The 24,589-nt window shown below is 42.1% G+C and overlaps 1 protein-coding gene across 2 annotated transcripts in view; it reads right to left on the bottom strand.

The window, feature by feature from the left end:
• Positions 1 to 20,626, bottom strand: part of Jcad (junctional cadherin 5 associated) — a 52,175-nt gene extending 31,549 nt beyond the window's left edge. The window contains exons 1-2 of one of the 2 annotated variants that reach the window (XM_026402304.2): positions 20,538 to 20,626; positions 4,537 to 4,864 (exon numbers count right to left, since the gene is read on the bottom strand). In XM_026402304.2, the coding sequence (XP_026258089.2) occupies positions 4,537 to 4,808 (272 nt within the window). In that variant the 5' untranslated portion in view covers positions 4,809 to 4,864; positions 20,538 to 20,626. Of the gene's footprint in view, positions 1 to 4,332; positions 4,444 to 4,536; positions 4,865 to 20,537 lie in introns of those variants that run through there. The other variant, XM_026402305.2, reaches the window with a different exon arrangement.
• Positions 20,627 to 24,589: the final 3,963 nt, after the last annotated feature.

The raw sequence follows: 24,589 nt of genomic DNA, 5'->3' as shown, positions 1-24,589 counted from the left end.
TGCGGGCAGTTTCATAGTCACAATCTGTTAACCAAGACCGTCCAGGAGTGAGTTAGCCTCTAGACCAGAAGGCTTACCAGGAGGTAAATGGCTTAAAAAGGGGAAAATGCCAAGTCTTTAGAGTCACTCAGTGAATGGTTTGTGAAGAGAGAACATATTTTGGGCACAAGGTCAGGACCCCTGGCCTGGAAACTGTCCTCATCCATAGCCCCTGATGTAGACAAAGTCCTAGCATCCAGGTCTGTCCATTTCCTCTCCACAGCCCGCCTTCTACCCCTTTTTTGTCCCCCTGCCCTCAATACAAAGCTGATATGCCACTGGCTGCCCAGCAACACTGATTCTTTTCTACAAAAACTTAAACTAAGACACAGATGGAAGTTAGCAGTAAGCTCAGAGGTTAAACCCTCACAGAGGATAAGGGAAAGATGAAAGTTACCCTGAGCCCAAGTGACTGTTAGGGAAGAGGCTGCCCAGCAGAAGGGGATGCATAAGAACAGAGAGATGCCAAGAGGTAAGGAGGGACAAAGACTGAATGGGTCTCCCCTCTGCAGACTGTCTAGAGAGACATCAATGAACAGACAGACCCGTCCTGGCTTCCAGCACTGTCGCTCTCACATTGGATGAGGTCTGGCCAGTCTTCCTTCATTTCCTGTCCATGGATAGTTCCTGAGATTCCCTGTCCTACCTATCCTTACAACAACCCCTGCCTTTCCATTTAGGTGGGTACCAGCTTCTGCCACCCCCAGCATCTACAAAGGAGGAAAGCTTTTTCGCTAGGAACTCTTTAGCCCACCAAAAGTCTTGCTGGGTCTATGGCAGTTACCTTCTCCTTGTTTGTTCCCTGCTATACAAGGGCAGAAGCCACTGACACTGCCACCTCGCCTGCCTGTCAGGGAAGCCAACACTCTTCCTCTTCACCATGGAACCTTCTCACACCAGTCCCACCCTTCTCCTCTTCCAAGGTTCTGAAAGACTCGTCCCTTGTACACAATGTCTGGGCTTATGAGTGCAAGGGTTGATTCAGAGGAATTATTTAAGGAATGAACATTCACTAAATGAAAATTCTTTAATAGGAATTAGTCAAGTCAAAGATGACTTAGATATGGTATCAGCCTTCAGGAAGCTGACAATTTTGAAGACCAAGAGAAAATGTTGGAAGAATTCAAAGGAGAGGGTGACTTCCATGACAGCAACCTGAAGCCATTAAACTGGTAAGATGGGGTTTCCAGTATGAGATTGCGTGGAAAGGGAATGGGGCCTGCGTGGTGACCCTGTGTATCTGGCATCCCATCAACAGGAGGCCACAGGAGAGGCAGGTTGGCTAAGCTTATGTGGCCTGCAGGGCCTGCTACAGGGCTGGGCAACGCAGGGAGCAGAGCCAGGCCGGCCCTGTGCTATGCGGCAGTTACACGACAGGGGCCCAGAGCTCATCTTCTGTGCCTTCCAGCCATAAGATGGATGGTCCCACACATTAATACTTAGTTGAGGAAAACAGTTCTCTCATTAATTTGGATAAACTATGTACAAATGAGAATTGATTCTTGGTCCTATCTTCACTACTTGAGCCTAAGAACTTTTTGGAAAGTTCACATATCCCTGCACCTCTCTTCACATCTGAATCATCACTTCTTTACCATCTTGGATGCTCACTATTACTTGATCTAATAATAGCAAAATCTCCTAAGGATAGTGTCTTTAGCAAGGTAGGTAACAAGTATTCTATATGTTTGAAAATCCTGCCAAAAGAAGCCCCAGAAGAAGGACACCACCTTCCTTTATGGCCCTTAACAATGTCCCCAGAAAAGCAGTATTATCTATGTCATCTAAAGTAGGTATGAGAGGATGTGCTCCTTCTACAACTCCCCAGGCCTGCCAGGGACAAGGAAAGGAGAAAACAGTCCAGCACAGGGCAGCTATAAAAGGGGCTCACAGAATTGAGGCCCCTTTCAAACTTGGCCAGACCTAGTCACCAGGCGTCTGGCAGCCCAGAGCCTGTGGCTAAGCTGGGCTCCCTCCACTGCTGCCCTGAGTGGCCCTGGACAAGCCATTGACATTCTCTGGGCTTCATGTTATTCTGTAAAAATTACCAGTGTGCCTATGTCTCTACCACCTGCCAGCATAGAACAAACTGATCTCTTCCATCTAGCCTTCCAAACTACAGCCTTCACCTTGCCCGGGAAACTGGCAGTGTACTGAGGACCAGCCCAAGGCGTCCACCTGAGAAACAGCATTAGAGGAACCCTCAGGACTCCCCAGTCACCCTGCTGGCTTGGAGTTAGATGGCCATCCTGGTTCCAAGTGCCCCCAAACCTGGAGACCAGCCCAGCAGGGGCTACTGTGTGAGAGAAGATAGGCAGCCAGACTACAGCTGCAACTGTCAAGCGATCAAAGGCTGTGAGCTGGCAGAACACCATTTATTCACTCAGATTCAGAATTCTCATAAGCCATGGCATGGTTGTTTTGTCTTGTTTTTATGTTTTTTAAGCTTTTAACTATTTAAGTATTTATTTCTTCCTAAAGCATGTTAACCCAGGAAGCCTTGCAATCGGTCTCTGAGGATCTGGATATTGGAATAGAGTTTTGAAAATATGTAAGCTTTTCTCTTTCTACTTTTTAAGTCAACCTGAAGCCATCACACACCTCCCAAGTTAATCAGTAAACCTCAGAAACATGGAGAAAGAGACCAGATTTATGGAGAACTTAGTCAACAACCCACAGCCACACAAAAACACTTATTTGAGCACTTCACTCGTGACAGAAAGACATACTGCTTATGGGTCTGATTATGCTACCCACCTAACTCTGGGCAGGTGGGCCCTGAGGGTTCCCAGGTTACCATGCAAGGGTTAGAAAGTCCTGAGCAAGCTGCGCCTGAGCTTGGGGGCCACACTACACACAGAGAATTCTAAAGGGGATTCTATCACCTCCTATTCTGAAACCCAATTCTGATCTGATCTAACTGACACAGCCCATCTGTATGGATTCCACGGCCCTGTCTTTACCTCATACAGAATTGAGTCTTCTGTTTTTCAAAAGTTCCCACAATGGCAGGAAGAATAAGTGGAACCCATCAGCATATATTAAATAATATATCATTTACTGTGTGCCTAAAGCTGTAATGAGCTCTGCAGGAAATACAAAAGAAACAGGAGATAAGGTACAAGTGTAATATCTTCAATCCATAATGGAAGATGGATATACTCAGTAAAAACTAGAAAGAACAGAAAGCAGGAGAAAATCAAGCACATGTTTTTCTGATCGTAATTAAGGTTGCCTTCACCTTCAGCCAACTTGTCCATTAGAGTCCTCATCCAAATTCCATGGCAGGGAACATGGCTTCCAAGAGAGTTAAGCCCAGGAAAGTAGTGGAGAGAGGTGTGGATGGTGGAGGGCAAGGTCAAAGAACCACAGCTTCCTGTCCTCTTCCATGCTACCTTTCATGGATAACCTAGTTCCCACCAATGAGAACTGACTGGGTAGCACAGAACTGCTTTGACTACCCTGTGCAAGAGGTGCTCTTGCTTCTACCCAGTAACCAGTGTTGACTGCTCTGACTGCAGAAATAAAATCTCTCCCATTTTTTGCCTGAAAGATGTCAAACAATGAGGAAGAAATTTTATGGGTCAAGGTGACCTGTAACCCCAAAAGGCCGGATGATTCCCATCAGACTTAATTCACATTTCGGTGTGCTTTTCTTAAAGATACACCCCTGCCTCCACTTGTTGCCTTTGTCCATTCTGGCTGGTTGCAACCAGCTGCATGAAGCAACTGTATACTGAGAGCTCTTCTTCTCCAATCTGTACTAGGTCCCAATGCTGCATTAAAGACAAAACAGTTTTATGAAGGGGTGACAATGGTTTTCTCCAAGTTGAAAGTATTTGGGAGAGAGTTAGTTTCAGGGCTCCTATCTCATGCTGGCTTTGTGGCAAGTTCTAGAAACTCCCTTTTGTTAACCATCCCATTCTTCCAACCAACCAATGCTATCTATCTGTTTGTTTATGTCATAGTGAACACCCACAGATGCAGCTGTGTTCAGATGGGATACCCAGATGAAGTACAGTGCAAACAGAAAGGGCAGATGGGTCCGAAGCCAAGAGAATTATATCAGTACACAAGAAAGGTTCTCTTTGTGACAAATGGAGGGGAATACAACCTCCTGTAACCTACAAAATATCGAAATGCATTAATAAGAAAGTCAAATGTACCATGAATGTGTGCGTGGACATGAATTAGCTTTTCCAAAGTTCCAAAATGATTCCTACCTGAAGCAAGTGAACAAAAAAGAGAACAGAGACACACACAGCATTAAAACACATTTAGCACAGTACTCACCATTGTTTACTGAAGGACTACGATAGCCAGCCCCTGGGCTAAGTGCTGCTGGAACACCCCAAATACCACAAAGGAAAGAAATGTTCTTATCTTAGACTCTTCTTTTCCTCATGGTCCCATCCAAATATAAAAAAATTACTAAGATGCAACGCAACGCCAAACTTTTAAGTTAAAGGAATATGGCAGGTCAACATGGAGCCTTACCCGGCCTCAGCAGCTCTAGAAGCAGAAGTGCTTGGGCGCTCCCCGTGGCCCCTCGGAGTGCCGCGGCGGCTTTCAGAGTCACTCACATGTCCTGTCCCTGGGGATGATTTACTGTGTTCAAAGGCTACAGGGCCATCCTCATACCCATTCATCAGGCCACGGGCACCTCTGGTCCTTGTCCTTGCTCGCTGGTGCCCTTCAGGGTTATCTTCACATGGTTCTCTTGACGGTTTGTATCCATGAGAAATCAGAAGATCTTCCACGCTGTACATGATGCACTGGCTTCAAAGCTCAACCACTGAAACCATCATGGTGGCCGGACCCATCACTGAGGGGAAACAGAGAGAGGCAGTTTGTGACCTGTCCTCCCTGAAGAACTGCAGTTCCCTCTATCCACACCAAACCCGACCAGGGTACACCTACACCTAAGTGGAGAAATGTGGCTTTGTCTACCAGAAATCAACCCCAGTGGGCTCCTGCAGGAGAGATGCAGGCCGCACTGGCTCCACAGGATGTGTGGGCAGGTATGGGGCTCTCATGCTCTGATGACTACCTCTTGGAGAAGAGTCCAAAACAGTGTTTAAGTGAAGAAATGGTCAAAACTGCCCAAGGACCTCTAGCCCCACTCATCTAAAAAGAGGCTCACCAAAGGAGTCAGGGCAGAGCAAACACAGACACGGAAGCTGCAATTACTACTTCATGCTTCTAAAATGAGAAACTACCAAGACCCAGCTTAATCTTATTATATGTGCCTGTTTTCATCTTGAAGGCATACCTTTTGCTCTGAAGGGCAGAGGGAGATCTTTAATCAACACGTAGCCATGATACACTCCAGTGCAGGCAATCGGAAAAGCCACTGCCCGGGCAGCTCCCTAGGGAGGCTAACTAGCAGCTGGAAATAGATTTGAAGTGCTTAGGCTCATAATGAGAAAACAAACAACGTGCTGATCCAGCTCACACACTCTACCTTCTGGGCAATATGAAAGTTTCCACGTGAGACTTTAAAGAACAGAATTTTTCCCCAACAACTTTTGGGGGAAAGTGCTGCATCTCTTGGTCAAGGGTGTCCACACTCAAATTCTGCCATCTTAATTGGCAGCAGCTGACCCCAGTATGAGCTGCCCAAAGGCAAGAGGACCAAGAAAGAAGAAAACAGCAAGCAAGCAGGGCTGCCATGTTGATTCACCAGGTGGGAGACAGGTTGTGGTCAGATGGATAGATGGATTCACCACTGCTTCAGCCTCTGCAGAGGCTGGTTGAAGCTCTGGCCTGGTGATAGCATAAAAAAAGCTGGCTTGGTCAGAGCTTGGCCAGCTCCAGCCCCACTTTGCTGGTGCTTAGAAATAGAGTCACTGTGGCCACCACAAACAATGGCCAGGAAATGCCTGCTGGCCCATATGCAGGTGTGAGGAAGACGCCTGTGCTTCCTGTCAGCAGGAATTCTCCCTGGGGTCCTTCGTGTTATTCTGCTGACTGTGCATGTCCTGGCTTTGCATTGCCCACTAGACCACAGGAGCAGGACAGTCCCTGTTGTCAGCCTGGGGAGGTCTGCACAGTGTAGGTCTATAATTTTCCATCACATCCCTCCATTCTATGGCAGCTACTGCACTCACAGGAACATCTCTATGGCAACTTCACCATTCCTGACAGTCCTCTGGAATGACACTCCCAGGGCTGCCTGACTTGGGTCATTCACTTAGAAAAGGAAGGACCAAGAGAAGCAGCATTTGTTCTCTGACTCAACTGAGCAAATCACTAGGCTAGGAACTATAGTCAAATGAGATGTTATTGTAAAATCACAGGTATGGGGACACAGGCTCAAGGCTCTGAGGACAAGGTCTTTGCTTTGTTCCATGCCTACTTTCCAGTAGTATCTAGTATTTAGTATCTTCTTAATACATAAATACCTGTTGAATTAAGGCACAAAAGAGAAAGGGGCATTTGAATTAGGTTTTGAAGAACAATTAGGAGTTCACTAGATAAGCTGCATGTGAATACATATGAGAAGGGAACCTGGCACATAAAGCACACTGTAGGTACAGTGATTCCAAGAGTAAAGAAATGGCTTAGTAACAAAATCTTGGGGGCCTAGAACAGAGTCCCAGACCCTCTGACTCACATCCGAGTCAGCTCCAGAGCTGAGAGTTCAGGTCTGATGACATTTGCACAAGTGCTCCCCCCCCCCCCCCCCGCCGCCCCTCTCTCTCACCATTTCAGATTCCTTCACAGGAAAACAGCAAGCACTGCACCCCGTGTGGCTACCCAATACACCAATGAATGTTGCCTTGTTCTCAGGAATAAAGAAATGGCTTAGCAACAGAATCCTGGTGGCCTAGACTAGAATTCCCAGACCAACTGGCATATATTCCACACAGAGCTGGTTGTACTGCAGCTCAATTATCAGAATGGTGAAGAAGCAATAACCATCCCAAAATGTATATGTGGGTCATTTTCCTACTAGGGATGGGGAAGTTGGTCCAATATGACTACATGTTTGGAATTATACTTAGCAAAACCTTAAATGGCATGACAACCCATACCAAGCCATAAATTTTTTTTTGAAAAAGATGTATAGGTATACAAGTCATAACCTGACCTTAAAGATCTGAGGTGAAAAGTATTCCGAATGCTAGAAACTACAAACTCATTTGCATCCCTCAGAGGTAGGCAGACCCCGGGGAGCAGGAGCACAGAGCACACAGACTTCAACACTCAGGACTTACAGCCATGTGAGGAGCCCCAGAGGCCAGGGGAGACCACAAGCCCAGCAGTAACCGACGTTGCTGCCCCCATCTAAACTTGTGGAAGACTTCCACTCCCAAGGCTAATGCTCTTTGCCTTCTCAATCCCAGCTCAACCTGGCTCCTATTGCATTTCCACATTCACACTGATCACTACCCTCTCCCCTCAGAGGTTTCTGAACAGTGTCATATTATTTCTAACCTTTGTCATATTCAGCTTACCTTCTCTAGCACCCTTATCTATGCAATGGGCTGCCTCAAGAGGTGGCAGGCTTCTCCTCACAAACATGTCAATTACAGTGGCCACTAGGACGATCTGCTGAGGTGTAGGAAACTCAGGTATCTACCAAGTTGCTGCACTGGAAAGATGCCCCTTTAACATTTCTTTCCAGCATTCTAAATCAACAACTTTGATTCTATCACTCAGACACCAACTCAAAAGGTGGCTATAAAGACAAATATACAGTAATAGATAGACAGATAGATAGATAGATAGTAGGAAGGAGGAGCCAGCATGGTGGTGCACATTTATAATCCCAGAGACTTGGAAGGCTGAGGCAAGAGGATCCCAACTTCCAAGGTATCTGGGAAAGTCAGACCCTGTCTCAAAATAAAAAATAAAAAGGGCTGGGGTAAAGCTCAGTGGTAAAGCACCCCTGGATTCAATCTCCAGTAGCCCTCCTCCAAAAAAGAGGTGGAGGGGAGAATTTCTCAAAATCTATCAAATTTTGCTACGATTATGTACAAATATCCTGCAATGGATCCCATAAGAACATATATAAAATAATAATAATGGCAGAGGGATCAATAAAACAGAGCAAGTGGATTGGGGGAGGGAGGAAGAGAGGGAAAGGGAAGATATTGAGAAAGGATATTGAGCAAATTATGTTATGTGCACATATGAATACAGCATAATGAATCCCACTAGTATGTGTAATTATAATGCACCAACTTAAAAAAAAGACAAATGCATAATGAAATATGACATCAACCTAACTTATTACCATTGTTATTGTTAATAACACATTTCACAACCTGAAACTGTCTGTGTACAGGTACACAGGGTCAGATGTGATGGCAGCCCTTTGCCGATATTCGGATTCCTGGAGCCAGTGAGTAACCACACCAAGGTTCAGTTCTGTCATGTGAAAAATGGCAATGTTACTATCTTTCCATCTCACCTGACTGCTTAGTGGGCCCAATGAGAACATGCAGAAGTGTAAATCACATACACATATAACATTATAGATTTATTGTGCTACAATGTTTCTAGTTTATCTCTGAGGTTACTTGCTTATGGAAAGATTTCAAACAGTTGCTAATTTTACCATGGAGTTCAGACCATTTCCTGATTTCTTTTGTATCATTTGCTATGTTACTCTTGTTTGATTTCCAAAGCCATTCCTGCCTTATATCACCCACATATCTAGTCTTCTCTGAGTGTACATTTCAACTTCCAGCCAAGTAACTAAGAAAAAAAGTATTATTTTATATAGTCGAAACACATTTGCTGAGTGCCTATAATGTGCCAGGAACTATAATTATAACAGTGAACAAGACACATTCTTTGCCCTTGAGGATCTGACTGTCTAGCTGTAAAGATAGCTAGAAAAGAGGCAATTAAAATACAGCATATGCATACATTAGTGAAGGGAGCTTGCCACCTCCCATAGCCTCATAGCACCATGACAGGGAAGAGATCCTACCCGGTCTCAAGGGATCAAGAAGGCCCGGAAGACTGCTTTTTAGTCAATCAAATCCTTTCCCTTAAGGTTGCACTATAACATCACCCTGGTGGTACAATTTTCCAGCCAGTTCATTCAAGAAATTTTTTTCCTTCACTCCTTTGTTTCTTTAAGTCAAAGCTCATAGTTGATTATCTAAGGAAACTAATGAAGCCTGTGAAGGTGCCTACACAGAATTCCAGGTAAGGAAGAGACTTCTGACATAGTCTGGGCCAGGACACAACTAGAGACAAATGAGCCCTATTTAAATGTAGTTTTCATTCTAGGAATATTTAAATACTATGAATTCAGAGGAAACATTTAACATAAGAACAAACACTTTAGGGGAACAATCTATTGAGCAAGGGCTGCCCTGAACACAGGCACTTCCCTTGCTGGGTGCCTCTTAAGCAGAGGTTAAGGTAATTGTTTGTAAACTACTTTGTTTTTACAGTTCACACTGAATGTGTGTATATACATATCAGAACATAAAAGCAAAAAGATTTACCCTCATATCCTGACATGAACTATAACCATTTCTACTCTATTTACATTTTAAAAATGCTGATCACCAACCACTAAACTAATTTTGTGACCTATTAAAATAATTGCATGACTCACAGTTTGAAAAGCACCAAAGTAGCAGCCATTCCTATGATGGTCAAAGTGTTAGATGAGATGACCTCTGACAAACTTTCAAGCTCAAATATCCCTCATTATATGAGAAATTCCTTGCTCACTATTCTGCTCAACAGAGAATGCAGCTGTTCATCCCTTATGAAAATCTACTTTCCAGGAAAAGTTATAGCTATTAAATGATGCTACTTTCCTAGTCTTCAGAGCATGACATAAAAAAGAACGAATTTCCTTAGGATAAAGTGCCACCTCCTACCTCTTCCTTCTCTACCTGTGACCTAATGGGGCTTGAAATCGGGGGACTCTGAACACCCAGCCACTGTCTGACACACAAACCCAGCACTGTAGAAAGGGGAACCCAAAGGGCCTTGGACACGAAATGCATTTTCACTGCTGCCTTCTATTCTTTCTCTCTCTGGTTTGAGAAAACGAAGAAGCAGCCTTTTGTGGATTTTCATTTCACTATTCTTCTTCTTCTTCTTTTTTTTTAGAGAGAGAGAGAGAGAGAATTTTTTTTAATATATATATATATATATTTTTTTTTTTTTAGTTTTCGGCGGACACAACAACTTTGTTTGTATGTGATGTTGAGGATCGAACCCGGGCCGCACGCATGCCAGGTGAGCGCGCTACCGCTTGAGCCACATCCCCAGCCCTCACTATTATTCTTTTCAGATTTTCCTATTTTTTTTTACACTCTGCCTTCTTGAGTTAGTCCACCACTTCTCAGATTCAGAAAACATTTATGAAACAATTTAGTAACTCTGCTACCACAATGAAAACTGACAGCTGAATAAAAAGCCACGTGCCCTGGTGGGGCCACTTCTCTAGGTAACAAGTGTTGAGCTACTTCTCTCCTAAGACAGAGCTGCTTGCAGACACCTGTGCCATCCTGGAGAGGGAGCAGGGCACAGTATGAAGAGTGTGGGCTTTGACATCAGAAAGACCTACATTTCCACCCTGGCTCTTCCACTTGCAGCCTTTATCTCAAGGTACTTATCTTCTAAGCCTATTTTCTCATCTGTAAAATAGATGTATCCATCACTTTTTCCAAAGAAGAATATGTGGTGCCTAGGAACTTTCAGGCTGTTAAGACAGTTACTTCTATTGGGCTTCATAGCACTGGAAAGATTTTCTCTTTTAATTAAGAGAAATCAGGGCAGACCAGCAACCTGGCTCTCGGGGACCTTCTCACTATCTTGGGCCTTAAACCATGATATACTCTTCCCTAGTTTGGTTCTGTATAGCTTGGGTTATGTCAAACAAGGCTTTTGATCAAAACAAACTTTGTAGAACAGCACATACAAAGAAGAAAAATCAGACTGATGAAAATAACCTTTTTGTAAAAGAAAGATTTTGTGCTGAGTATGCAAAAAAAGGAAAAAAAATAGATGCAATCTTTCAAGTTTTTTTCCCCTGTCTTGTTTTTAAAATGAAAAATAAAATAATGTTAAAACTTAAGTTGCAATGGAAGAAACAGTGATGGAAACAAGACACAAGAACACTGAGGTAGGTGCCAGGACAGAGTTTAGTCCCAGTCTCTCTGTTACTTTCATGACGTGGAACCAAAAAAGAAATATTTATTAGCATGTAGCCTCTAATTTAGGTAGAGGAATAACAAGGCTGGAGAGCCAAGTTTTTCTGGGTGAGGTTTTTGACCGATCCATGACATCTCTAGATTTATATTCTATTCTTTTCAGCCCTTAGGAAATGCCTGTGACAGGTTGTAAAGTGCTCAAAATACTGTCCCATCGATATACAAGTTCACCAAGAATTCCCTTCAATTCAGGGTTAATTTACTTTCTGTGCCTCTCACCCCATAGCCCCAATAAACTCTCTCTACCAACCAGGAGGAAGAACGTACATTAGGAGCCCACAATCACAGGACACATGAACAATCAAATCCACATCCATGAGGATCTGCCAAGAGCCAGATACTGTGTCAGTTCCTTGGCACTTTGCTTTCTTTTGTATTCCCATCAACTTCCCGATGCAGCTGTGGATATCTCCATTTCACAGATGAGAATACTGAGGCTGCAAGCCCAAGGCGACACAGCTTCTAAGTGGCAGATCCAAGGTATGCCTAGCTTTGAAGTCCATGTGTTGAGATTTAACACTCCTGGGAAGGTGCTGATAGTTCCTGGAGGTGAGTAAAGAATGACTTGCAAGAGCATGGGTGAGAAGGGGAATGGGCCACTTCGTATCTCCAGGCTTTAGGAAGGCATCAAAATAGAACAACTGTGATGGAGAAGTGAAGGCATGGACTAACTAAACACCTGAAAGAATGCACCTGCAGAGTGGGCACGCAATCTATCCTATAGATTCCCCTGCTCTTAAGCAGGTGCAGCCCTCCGTATTCTCCCCCACCCACTGCCACCTAGAAATGAGCGAGTAATAAAATGTCCAAAACCTTTCCACTGAGTCCTTCTTTGGGGTCTTTATGCTTAGGCTTTTTCAGCCTTGGGATTGAACACCAGGCTACTATTTAAGACTTATTCATTTTATACTTCCTTCCTCATCATCAAGTTCCCTAATTTACCAAATAATATATAAACAAGAAAAATCAAAAAGATATGGTAGCATTAAACTTAAAAACTATATACTTTAAAAGAAAAACAATTCTCCTTTATTCTCTTGAATTAGATGGTTCTTGTGGATGACTCTACACACATACACACACACTCACACACACTCACAAGTCAGTGCCTCCCTTATCCATATGTCTTGATGGCCACACTGATATTAATTTTTAAATATCCAGCAATATGCTTCATTCACAAATATATCATTGTGACTGTACGTCACAAGCCTCTTTGGTCATTTTAAGTCGTGGGCTCTTTCTAAATAATGTTGAGCTATCATAAAACCTGCTGTGTGAAACCAAAAAACGGGCAAATCACATCTCGGACAAATGAGAGAGGAGTAACAGCAACAACAAAACCCTAAATTAAAAAAAAAAAAAAAAAGACAAAAACAAAAAACCCTACATAGAAATGGCCACTCTTATCTGCAACATCAACAGAATTTGGACCTCAAGTAGGTAATGGAAACCACAACTGGATCCAGGCAAAGAAAAGACTGCTCAATGGTGAATCTGGCAAGAAAGGGAATAGGAAAGTGGAGAGAGGGATGACAGAGGGGGACAAGTAGTTAGATGTCCCCTCAACTACAACTCGCAGGCATGTGAGTAGAGGGGATAAGAAGAAAAGGAGTAATTTTCAGGAGGGGAAGTACAATGGATTTTAGGTTTGGTGTGACTAGGATAATGGTCATTTCTTTTACAGAAATGAGAAATAATTATTGGTTCAACAGTATGACAGGTAATTTGACTTTGATTCAACCCAACTCTTCCCACAAAATTTTCTTTTTCTCTTTTAATTGATTTTATTTTTTTTAAAATACAACAGCGGAATGTATTACAATTCTTATTACACATATAGAGCAAAATTTTTCATATCTTTGTATAAAGTATATTCATGCCAATTCATGTCTTTATTCATGTACTTTGGGTTTTTTGCATTAAATTCTTATTACACATATATATCACAATTTTTCATAATGCTGTTTGTATATAAAGTAGGTTGACACCCAATTCGAGTCTTCATACATGTACTTTGGATAATGATGTCCATCACATTCCACCATCCCTGCTAATCCCCTGCCTCCTCCCTTTCCCTCCCTCTCATCTTTCTTATCTAGAGTTCCTCTATTCCTCCCATGCTTCCCCTCCCTACCCCACTCTGACTCAACTTCCTTATATCAGGGAAAACATTGGCATTTTGGGGGTGGGGGGGTTGGCTAACTTCACTTACCATTATCTTCTCCAATGCCATCCATTTACCTGCAAATGCCATGATTTTATTCTCTTTTATTGCTGAGTAAAATTCCATTGTGTATATATGCCACTTTTTTTTTATCCATTCATCCACTGAAGGGCATCTAGGTTGGCTCCACAGTTTAGCTATTGTGAATTGTGCTGCTATAAACATTGATGTGGCTTCTCACAAAATTTTCTTTTTCCCCAAACAATGCAAATGGATTTTCAAAGACTAATTATCTATCCCTTCCCAAAGACCATGAAAGAGACCACATAAAGCAATTTCTCTGTATTGCTGATTTCTGAGGTAAGTATTAGCTCTATCATTTATATTCAAATGGCCAGGATTATAAAATCAGGAAGCTGTTGTTAACACTTATCTGATACTAAGGGGTGGAGCTGAATTGCTTCCCTCTTCTTGTTTGGATGCCTATTTTACCATGTTGGTGTGTGTGTGTCCAGTTAGATAGAGCCTGGGACTGCAGGGAGAAAAACAACCTCTGGGTCTCAGTCTTCCCCTGCAAGAGAATAACCGGAAGCCTGAACTAGAGGTTCATTAGGCTCCTTCTAGCTCTTAAAAATCTGCTGGGATCTCCAGACTGTGCTCCCTTGTGATGAATAGCATGCATTTCTAAGTCAGCTGGCCACAGGAGAAAGAGAGAGAGGAAAAAAAAAAAAAGGAAGAGTACAACTAGTGGCCATGACACAGAGCAAAGCTAAGTAGGTCATATGCAGATAGACCCTCTGACCTTGGCCTCATTAGCACCAGGGCAGAGGCCACTCATGAAAGCAGAGGTAAATGGCCACACATTGAGAAGAGGAGGACCAGTGAGTTAAACATCTAGCTATTCTCCATCCCAGAGAGCAGGTGTTGCGCACTTAACTCCAATCTAAATTCATTAAAACACTTTTTTTTTGCACTGGACAAGCCAGATACTATATTCTGCACTAGAGAATGTAAAGACAGACCAGACCTGGTCAATCCCCTCCCTGGCGGATGTTACAATCCAGGTGGTGTTTATTCTCATCACTAGCGTGGAGAGCAGCAAATAAATGCCATTTAACATGTATCATTTCCTCCTCCTTTTCCATTTATAAAAAAAAAAAAACCAATATTTTTATTCCCATAATTACAGTTATAGGGCTCCCTAAGACATGGAGAGGAAACAAAATACTAATAAACTCATTTCAACCAGAACTTTTTTTCCTTTTTAAAATTTGCTTAGAACATGAACTGAAAATTAAAACACACAAATACCCAATCGAAAATATAAAAAAGAAAGCTCACTCTTACCTGTAATCAGAGAAATGCAAATTACACCAAAATGCCATTATTCACATACCAGATTACTGAAGCTTTAAAAAAGCTGTGTTTGTTGTTATGAGGGCATGGTAACTTATCAGGCCTCTTCTACCTGTGGGTGTAAGTGTGTATGCAAGGGGCTGTGCACAAATGCATATTCCTTTCTTGAAAAGTGATTAGCTGATGTAATACCAGAGGCTCAGGAGGCTGAGGCAGGAGGATTGTGAGTTCAAAGCCAGTCTCAGCAAAAGCAAGGCTCTAAGTAACTCAGTAAGACCCTGTCTCTAAATAAAATACAAAATAGGACTGAGGATGTGGCTCAGTGGTCAAGTGCTCCTGAGTTCAATCCCCAGTACAAAAAAAAGGGGTGGAGGCAGGGTGGGGTGGGGGGAATAGATGATATGTAATGAAATCTTTAAACATGTGAAGCCCTATGAAGTACTAATGTCAATTCTTAGGATCTATCCTAATGAAATATTCAGAGGTATATACACGTAGAAGTGTAAGGCTATATATCCAAGTTTTATTTGTGATAAAACATTGAAATAAATGTTCATTAGGGGATGGCTAAAAAAAATTGATGCATCTATATGGCAGACTATAATATGAATACACATGTATAAAATTATGTTTTCAGGTATCTTATGGCACAGAGAAATGCTCATACTATTACGTTAAATAACAAAGACATGATTCAAATGCTAGATTAATGTGATATCAATTTTATTTATACACCTATACACACAGAAGGGGAAAAACACCAAAAGGAAACATAACAAAATTCAACAATGATACCGGACTCTGGGTTTTTAAAAAAATTTCCTTATTTGTACTTAATGTATTTAATGATGTCTATCATGAAATATATTATGTTGATGATACGAAGTTGCTAACAGGTCAAAAATAGTCAAGTATTGGCAATTTCATATTCTTCACATACTTAATTTCATTAATACTAGCTTAAGTATATATAACTTACTATTGTGTAAATGTTATAATTAACTTAAGCTATATTAGTATAACATTTCATCATCAGTAATTTGTCATAATCACTCATAATTAGTATATTAAGTTTTTAACTTAATTAAGTTATAGTAACATAATGATTAATAAAATAATGATTATTATTATTAAAAAATAATAATATAGCTAATCATGCATATTTGTCTCTTATATTAATTTTTAGTTCATGTTGCAGGCTCCCCTCCAAAGAAAACTTTAAAAAAAAAAAACAAAGAGTTGCCTAGGTATGATTAAGAAAATGTATCTTTGAAAATATATTGCATATTTGGAAGACTCTAAACCATAAAAGAAAGAGTGAAGAAAAGAATAGATGAAAAGAATAAATTACATAAGGATCTAGAATTTGGCACACATATTTTATCTGCCATAGATATGCTTAACGCGTTTTGGGTAAGCCTAAGATCATGTGTTCTGAAGAAACCCAATACAAGATTACAATTTGCATTCTAAAGGTCTTGATTAGACATAGTTACTCCTCTAAAAAACCTAAAATATCTCAGTTATATTCACTGACATTCCATACTTAAGATGTAATCAGTCCCTCAAATTGTTGGCAATTCAGTGTAAATATTTCTTCAACTGACAACTTTTAGGTCTAATGTTATGATTAGTATAGAGCAAAATACTTTCTTTAAACAAGAGGTAAATAGCTCTTTTAAAGACAGAACAAATCAGGATGGAGTATACTGCTATACTCAGGATGGAGTATATTGGTGTAATACATGAATTGTGAATGCTTTCTGCAGCTTTTTTTGGTAATTGTAGAAGTATGCTTTTTATAATGACAATAGGATTTCCATTTCCCTTGCAAGTCTTAATTATTAAATAAATAACTCCAAAGTTCTATTTTAAGTTCTGGGACAAGTTCTCACAGACTGTTACCATACCACACAGTGTGAGGACCAGCTCTGCCAGAGCCCTCATGTCATTAAAAACTCATAAGGCATGAAAAGCAGATCTAATCTGTGAAATAATCGTTTTAGCAGAAGAACCACCACTGAGTTTGCTTTCCTTAAGGTGATAAAAAGAAAAAAAATTAAAGGGATGGAAAACTTGGGGTCCAAGATAAAAAAAAAAGAATCTTGAAATATTAATTGCTGGATTAGACTGGTGATAAGGCATATTCAACAAGAGAGAATGAGAGGTAAATTTCTTTTCTAATTCTTCTATGTCTCCACAACTTGTGAACACACTCCTGTCTTCTTTCACTTCTAAATTCTGTGTCACGCAATTCATGCTCTGACTACTTCACCTCTTTTTTTATAAAAGACCCCAAGTACCTGATTAACATTTTTTAAAGATTACAAATCATTAAGAAAGGACTGAAATTAGGTATGATTTTTGACAATCATCTGGAATTTGGGGTTATTTGTAAAAATAACTATAAAACTTACACTAGGTTAGAATTTTATTCTATTATCATCATCATAACACATAAAGCCTGCCATGTAATGATTTCTATTAAACTTTTAACATACTAGTTTTATTTCATACTTTTTAAATATCTTTAGGATAAAAATGTTAAAGTTCAAATTATTTCGTATAATTTTTACATTTTTATTTATTTTCGAATTACAAGGGTCATGTAAAGTTATTTCAAAAGTAAACATTGCAAAATTCAGAGCTTAAGTAAAAGAAAAAAAAAATCCTAATAACCCTACTGTGCCAAGAGATAACCAGAAGAAATAGTTGCTTCTATTTCTCCAACTATGCATAGAGGTGCTTTCATTTTTGTTGTTGTTGTTGTTACTGTTTTCTTTCTTTTGCCTCTTTGAAATACATGGCAGTGTCTCCTCATAACAGTTACCTAAATTCTTTCATTTACATATGCAGAAACAAACTTTATTAGGTAAGCTATAAAGAGATAACCAATAAGCAGAAAATTCTAAAGATAGTGGATTGATGATAAATGTTTGCCAGTTTGAGCAAGCTGTTCCTAAACATATTATCTATAGAAAGTTGTTGAGAAATACAATTATAAAAAGTCAAGGTAATAAATTTCAAATAAAACACCCTAAATTCAAATCAAGATTACTGAGGTTTTAATATGGGTGTGGGTCCTGGATTTCCTAAAGCAAAGCATAGGAAGACAGATCTTCCCTTCCCTGGGCTGCTGGCTTTAGCAAGTGAGTCCTCTCAGTATTCTTCAAGCCATAGGCCTTTGGAGTAAAGCACAAGGCAAAAGGTTTTCACAAGGATGATAATCCTATAGGTAAAAAAGCAACATCTTCAAACAACTACAAGAAACTGCAATAAGGGGCTCTGCAACAGGCCCAGAAGATTGCAGAGATATAGTCTTTGCTTATCAAAATGAAAGTCACAACAGAACAATTGTTTCAATCCAAGGCTCTATGTTCTAAACTCTCTCCAGATTAATTACCGTGGAGTCTCGCCAAGCTCATTAAAAGGGAAACTCTGGCCTCCTACCATGATTGGTGTTTACTGTTCTTCTAAACCAGGGGGCTCTCCCAGCAAGGACAAGGAGGACTTGGAGGAGCCACCAACTCCTGAGCTTTCTTTACTGATGGTAATGAAAGAATTTATCTTTGAATACCATTTTAAAAGCAGACTTCAAGAATCTTCATATTTACCTTATTTTTTAATTGAAAAATTGATTCTATTTTCCTTGTGTATCTTGGATCACCAGTTGTATTTTATAACTACTGAACAATACATTGCAGGCCTCTGGAATCTGTGATCTCTCAGATGAGTTATCAGATAACTCTGATGAGCTCCTCTAGCACTCCAGAGCATGTGGTCACTCAGGCATTTTATGTTCCGAGAGGGTGGAAAGACAATTTTTTTTTTTCTCCCCCTGAAGCAGGCTTCCTCCACCCACCCTATCCCTCGTGGGCCTGCCAAGGGCCTGACCTCCCAGTCTCTGCAGCAGAGGGTGAAATTTTGCAGGAGGAAGGCCCAACAGATTAAAGGCCTCTGTTCAACAAATATTTGCTCACCCACTCCAGCAAGAGTAAAAGTTTGCTACATGTTGCCTGTCTGGAGTAAAAGGGAGAGACAGTCAGGAAGCTTGTTCAGCTGGTGACAGAATTAGACACCTAATATCAAGGTAAATAATGAAGTCCAAGCACTCAAAACACTAGGAAAAACCAAAGGAATTTACCAAACTCATGATTTCATATGAAAACCAACACAACTCCCATCAAACAGAATCTCTATGTGATTTCCATAGATCTTTCTTCAAGATTGCTTTGCTGGAGGGTCTCAATCCAACTATTTTAAACTCTAGAACTACCTTACATAAGGCACAGTTTTCCTAAAGTTTGACCTTTACTGTTACACTATGTCTGCTTTAAAAAAAAAAAAAAAAAAAACAGAGCATTTCTGACCACCAAAATCCCACCTCTCATTTCCCTCCCAAGAATCTCCCCATCTTTCCACCCTCACCCCAAATCCCTGGGATGTTCATTCTTTATAAGTCTGAAAAGACAAAAGGCCAGAGTAGGAAAAAATGAAGCTGTGGGAGAAATATCACATTAAACTGTCACCGACAGGAAAAACCTGGGAATTGTGTGGTCCCCACTGCCCAGACCTCTCCGGAAGACAAGGCCTGACACCCAGACTTTGGGAGAGGTGAGAGGGAACTAATTCCTTAAAGTCCTCTGCTTCTAGAGATCGAGGATGAGCAATGACTAGGGCATGGCCAGGTAGTGGCTGGCGTAAAGTTCCCGTTTTTAATTAATTAACTTATTTTCTTCACCAGTAAAATCACAGCTTCTTTTTCAACCCCCCAGAAGAATCCGCGGCAAGCGCTAGGTTTCTTTAACCACTGACAAGAAGCGAGAGTGGAGCTTTTAGCAGTGGGTGCTGAGCAACACTGTGGTCACAGCATCTAGTCAAACGCTGGCATTTGGGGATGAACTGACTGCGACTGGGGGTGAGGAACCACAGGGAACTCGCTGAGATCTGGGCACGGAGACCCAGGGCGGCCAGGCTCCAGATCCCATAAACGAACTGATTTACAGCACCCCCAAGCGGGGTTCTTTCCCGAACCCCACAAGCAGCCGGGATCCGCAGCTGCTCTAGCTGGGAAGCAGCAGCGAGTAGTGTCCTAATCCCTAGTCCCGACCGCGCAGCGCGGTGGGCGCGTAAGGCCCGGGTTGAGACACCGGCAGGGAGCGGGGGTGAGGCAGCGGCGGGCTCCTAACGTCCCGCCCGCAGGTCCCGACTGCTAGGGGTGCCGTGGGAACCGGGACCTCGGGGACTCGGAGCCGAGACTCAGTTTCTAGGGTGGAGAGGTCCGTGAAGTCAGGCGCGCAGGTGAGGGAGGGGGTTAATTGGACCCCCCCCCCCCCGGCTGTGTAGGGAGACGTACCGAGGGCAACGAGCGACCCCCGCCCTCCCGAGCCCTCCCCGCGCCCACTGGAGACGCGAGCGCTAACGCCAGCCACGGCCCTCGGAGCCCGCCCGGGGATTTCGGCGTCTCGTGCCCGGGACTGGCACCTCGGGGACTCGGACCCCTCCCAGACTTGCAGGCGCTTCCCCACCCTTGGGCTGCGGGCAAGGGGCCCGCCGCGGCCCGGCTGCCGGACTGAGCACCGCGCAGGGGGCTCCAGGCGGGGCTGCCACCCGGGGTTCGGACATCCCCTGACGCTGGGGAAGCTCGGACAGGAGCAACGTCCGGGCTGGAGAAGTTGGGGGGCGAGCGCGAGAGGCTGCCGGCAAGGCCCGCGAAAGCGCCGTGGGAGCGAGCCAAATGGACGGTGGGACTCAAGAGCGCGAGACACGCCAGGACTTACCGAGCGGCTCCCTCATGCTGGCCCGCGCCGCCGCCGCCGCAGCTCCGGCCGGCCGGGCACCAGCGCGACCCGCCCCGCCAGCAGCCGCCGCGGCCGAGCATGCCCGGAGCGCCGCAGCCCGCCCCGCCCACCGCCCGGGATAGCCCCGCCCACAGCTGGGGATAGCCCCGCCTACCGCCCTGGCCGCCTCGGGGCTCAGGCCCTTGGCGCTGGAGGGCAGCACCTGGGCACAGAGCCGGATGCGCGCGCTTGCAGGCCTGAAGTGGTAAGTAGCGCGGAAGGCACAGGTGGGCTGGCCACCCTTGCCTCTCTTTTCCTGTCACTTGTGTTTGGGCAGCTTCAATCTTCTGCCAATGTCCACATACAGAGATGCTCAAGAACATACACAGATACACACAAAGACCCTTCTCTACAGTCATAGAGTGATGCACACACAAACACATTCGAATAGAGTCACACACAGGTACACAAACATATTTCACATACATACCCCAAAACACACACAGCACAAACAGAACACACACACATATACAGTGAGGGCATGCGCAGCAGAAAACGGCGATGGTGACAACAGCTTGTTTAGGATTTACTTCTTAAGCAACATCTTAGCCTCTTAGCTACAGCCTGGAAAGGACCTTAGAGGTCAACTAGTATCTATCCTTTCTTATGGCAGATGAGGAAACTGAAATCTGGGTTAGGATTTGCCTACAGACTGCGAGTAGGGAGAATAGGAGGAGGTCAGTGAGTTCAGACCACATTGAGCACTTCCTGACCCCAGACCCACTTCATGTTTCTCTTCAAGCAGCAGAGGGGAAGAAAAATTAGACTGCTAATCTGCTCAGGAGCAAGTTGTTACACTTTGAAGGGCAGAGAAAGACAAAGTGTTAAACTTTTCTTATGAATGGAGAGAGGCAAGGAGTGGGGCTAAGTCCATCCAACAAAAGTGGATGACAAGCAGGCTGATGTCCCCATAAAACTGAGTTTTTGTAAACCATTTAGCCACACTGTGGTTTTAGGACTTGCTTGCTGATAATAACTAAAGTTTTGGTTTTTTTTTTTTTTTTCACTCTCCCCATATCTGCTCAGATTTTTCACTCTCCCCATATCTGCTCAAAAATTTTTTAAGTAAAATGAAACATAGAAGACTTTTCCCAGGAGTTGGTCAATAACATTTGTATCATTACTTCTTGTCATCAAAGCATCTTTCAAGGTAGGTTGCTTCAATGACATATATAATTCCTTTTTCTCCTCATTTTTCCAACTCATTGAAATAAACTTTTATTATTATTTTTTTATTGGTTGTTCAAAACATTACAAAGCTCTTGACATATCATATGTCATACATTAGATTCAAGTGGGTTATGAACTCCCCTTTTTACCCCGTATGCAGATTGCAGAATCACATCGGTTACACATCCACATTTTTACATAATGCCATATTAGTAACTGTTGTATTCTGCTACCTTTCCTATCCTCTACTATCCCCCCTCCCCTCCCCTCCCATCTTGTTGTTGTGTGACACCTATATGTGTCCAAGACTGTATGGACACTTATGGAGCCAAATGTTTCTGTGAGAACCATTTGGCTAGTGAATTAAGATTGGGACTTGTTTCCCCATAGAACAATGTCATATTGTTGGGTTTCTAGGTCAACCCCACACAAGTTTTATAATGTAGCTAAAATGCTGAAGAGTTACAGTGGAGAGCAACAGTGACCAAATAAGATAAAGTCTAATAGGGAATGTGTTTTAGCAAAGGCAGATTCAATTAGGGTAAAGTAATCAGATTGAAATACTGGACATTCAAAAGAAGATGACTGCATAATTTCAAAGATGTTTGTGGTTTCTAGATCCTGGCTCATTATCATGTCCACCTCATCCTTCTTTGCTCCATACAGATATATCACTAGCCCTGCTCTAAAGCTTTCCAGTCATGACTAAGGCCATTTCAAAAAAGAAAAGGAATAAACCTCAGTCCATCCCACACCCCCAAAAAATAAAAGAGAGGGACAAGATGCTAGATGGGGTGGTCAAGGGCAAAGGTGGAAGATTTTTCTGAATATCTGGGACTAGAACTATAAAGAGGATGGAGAGAAAAGTTGAAAAGATACATGAATATGGGTGGGTAATTATCTGAATTATAAATGTAAAAAGACAAACGAAGATGGAAAGTGATGAGAAAAATTCATTTGGTTAGTTTCCACACTGGTCACTGGTCACTGGTACACAGACATGGGATATATATAAATATACATACACAAACATATGTATGTGTGTGTGTGTGTGTGTGTGTGTGTGTGTGTGTGTATGATTATATTTTTAGAAAAGAGGACATTTCTTCTTAAGTCTTTGTAACTCAGAAAACACCTACATTCATTTTATTTTGATCATAAAAAGAATTGCATTTCTTATTCCATCCTCCTAGTCTCCCAATGGCCACCTACTTTCCTGCAACTTCAGTCCCTTTCCCCCACCTACTTGAGGTTGGGAGATTTAAACTCAAGGGAATATACCTAGCATTTACCAGGCCCACTAACACACACTTATAATCCCAGCAAAAAAAAAAAAAAAAAGGCTGGGGATGTAGTTCAGTGGTAGAGCTCTCCTGGGTTTAATGCCTGGTACTGTAAAATCAAGCAAGCAAACAAACAAAAAAAAAAAACCCTTTAATTTATATGATGTAAATTATAATTGCAAACAACATTTCACACAATAATGTTAGATATCTAGCATAGCCTGGGAACGTGTGCTAGGATCCAGCCCCGGATGCCCCAATGTCCCCTCCTTCCTCTGAGTCCTGGAGAAGGGATTTCACAGACTCAGGAAGGAACTTGGATTATTGAGTCATCATGGCAGATGTGCAATGACCAGAGAAAGAATGCTTAAGATCCTGCTTAAGGAGAAAAAAAAATTAAAAATCTGTTTCTTTAACTTACTACATTTTCAAGGACCTAGAACTATATGTTAGGGTCCTTTACCGGTGACTATAAAGTTTCTTCTAGCTGATTTAGTTGTTCTTTGATTCTTAATATATGAAAACACCACCAGTTCTCAAATTTTTAAAAAATGATTAGTGTTCTTGACTAAAACCTTGAAGTCCATCTTGATTAGTTCTGAAAAGTCAAACAATGATGGTTATACAAAAACTAGAAAGAATTTTACAGCAGAAGTGCTAATAAAATTTGTTTTTAGATATTGGCATTCTTTCTCTTAATTCAGAGGCTATACTGCATAAAATTATCTTTAACTAACACACACTTACAATCCCAGCGACTAACCATGGACTAGAAATCTGTTTCCCAAAGTATACTCCATAGATCACCTATGTCAGGATCAAATGAGGGTATTTGACTGATAGATATCTAGACCTCATCAATAATGGACACAATCAGAATTTCTAATTCCTGTGGGTGATATTTTGAAATGTGAACTTTAAGTAAATGCCAAGATGATTCTTACACACAGTAAAGTTTAAGAAGTAAGGATAGAGCAGGAGAAATGGAAATAACATACGTCAGGATTATAAGAGAATGATTGGCATATAACACACACTCAAGGCACAGACGCCATCAATATCACTGTATGATGATAAAGAGTAGCACAGCAATGTCCTTCACAAATCAAGTGTATTAGGTGTTTATTAACTTAGAAGATTTGACACTAACTGAAACAAAATTTATAACCCTGGGGACTAAGAAAGATAAACATTTTTCAATCATACACCTTCACTCTAGGGAGATTGAATCTGTATTGTTATTATATGAGAAAAACCACTTTTAATTATTGGCTACCTTTGTGTCAGCTTTGTCCCACATATGGCTGCCCATTAATGGAAAACAGCTTCTCTGTCTCTCTCCCAAGCCCTGTCACCACTCACAGCAAAGGTTTGCTGTTTACCAGTGGTAGAATATTCCAGGCACCCCCAGCCTGCACTCTATAATTCTTTGCCAGATTCCCAAAGAAAACCCTTGAATGACAGTATCCTCTAGGGAATGGCAGTGCCTCTCTGGGATTCCATAGGGATAGAGAGATGCCAATGTGGCTTCTAGCAGAC

The sequence above is a fragment of the Urocitellus parryii genome, chromosome 9, assembly GCF_045843805.1.
Source record: "Urocitellus parryii isolate mUroPar1 chromosome 9, mUroPar1.hap1, whole genome shotgun sequence".
Classification (NCBI taxonomy): Eukaryota; Metazoa; Chordata; class Mammalia; order Rodentia; family Sciuridae; genus Urocitellus; species Urocitellus parryii.
Note: the sequence above shows the minus strand (reverse complement) of the source record. Positions and strands in the feature narration are given on the sequence as shown.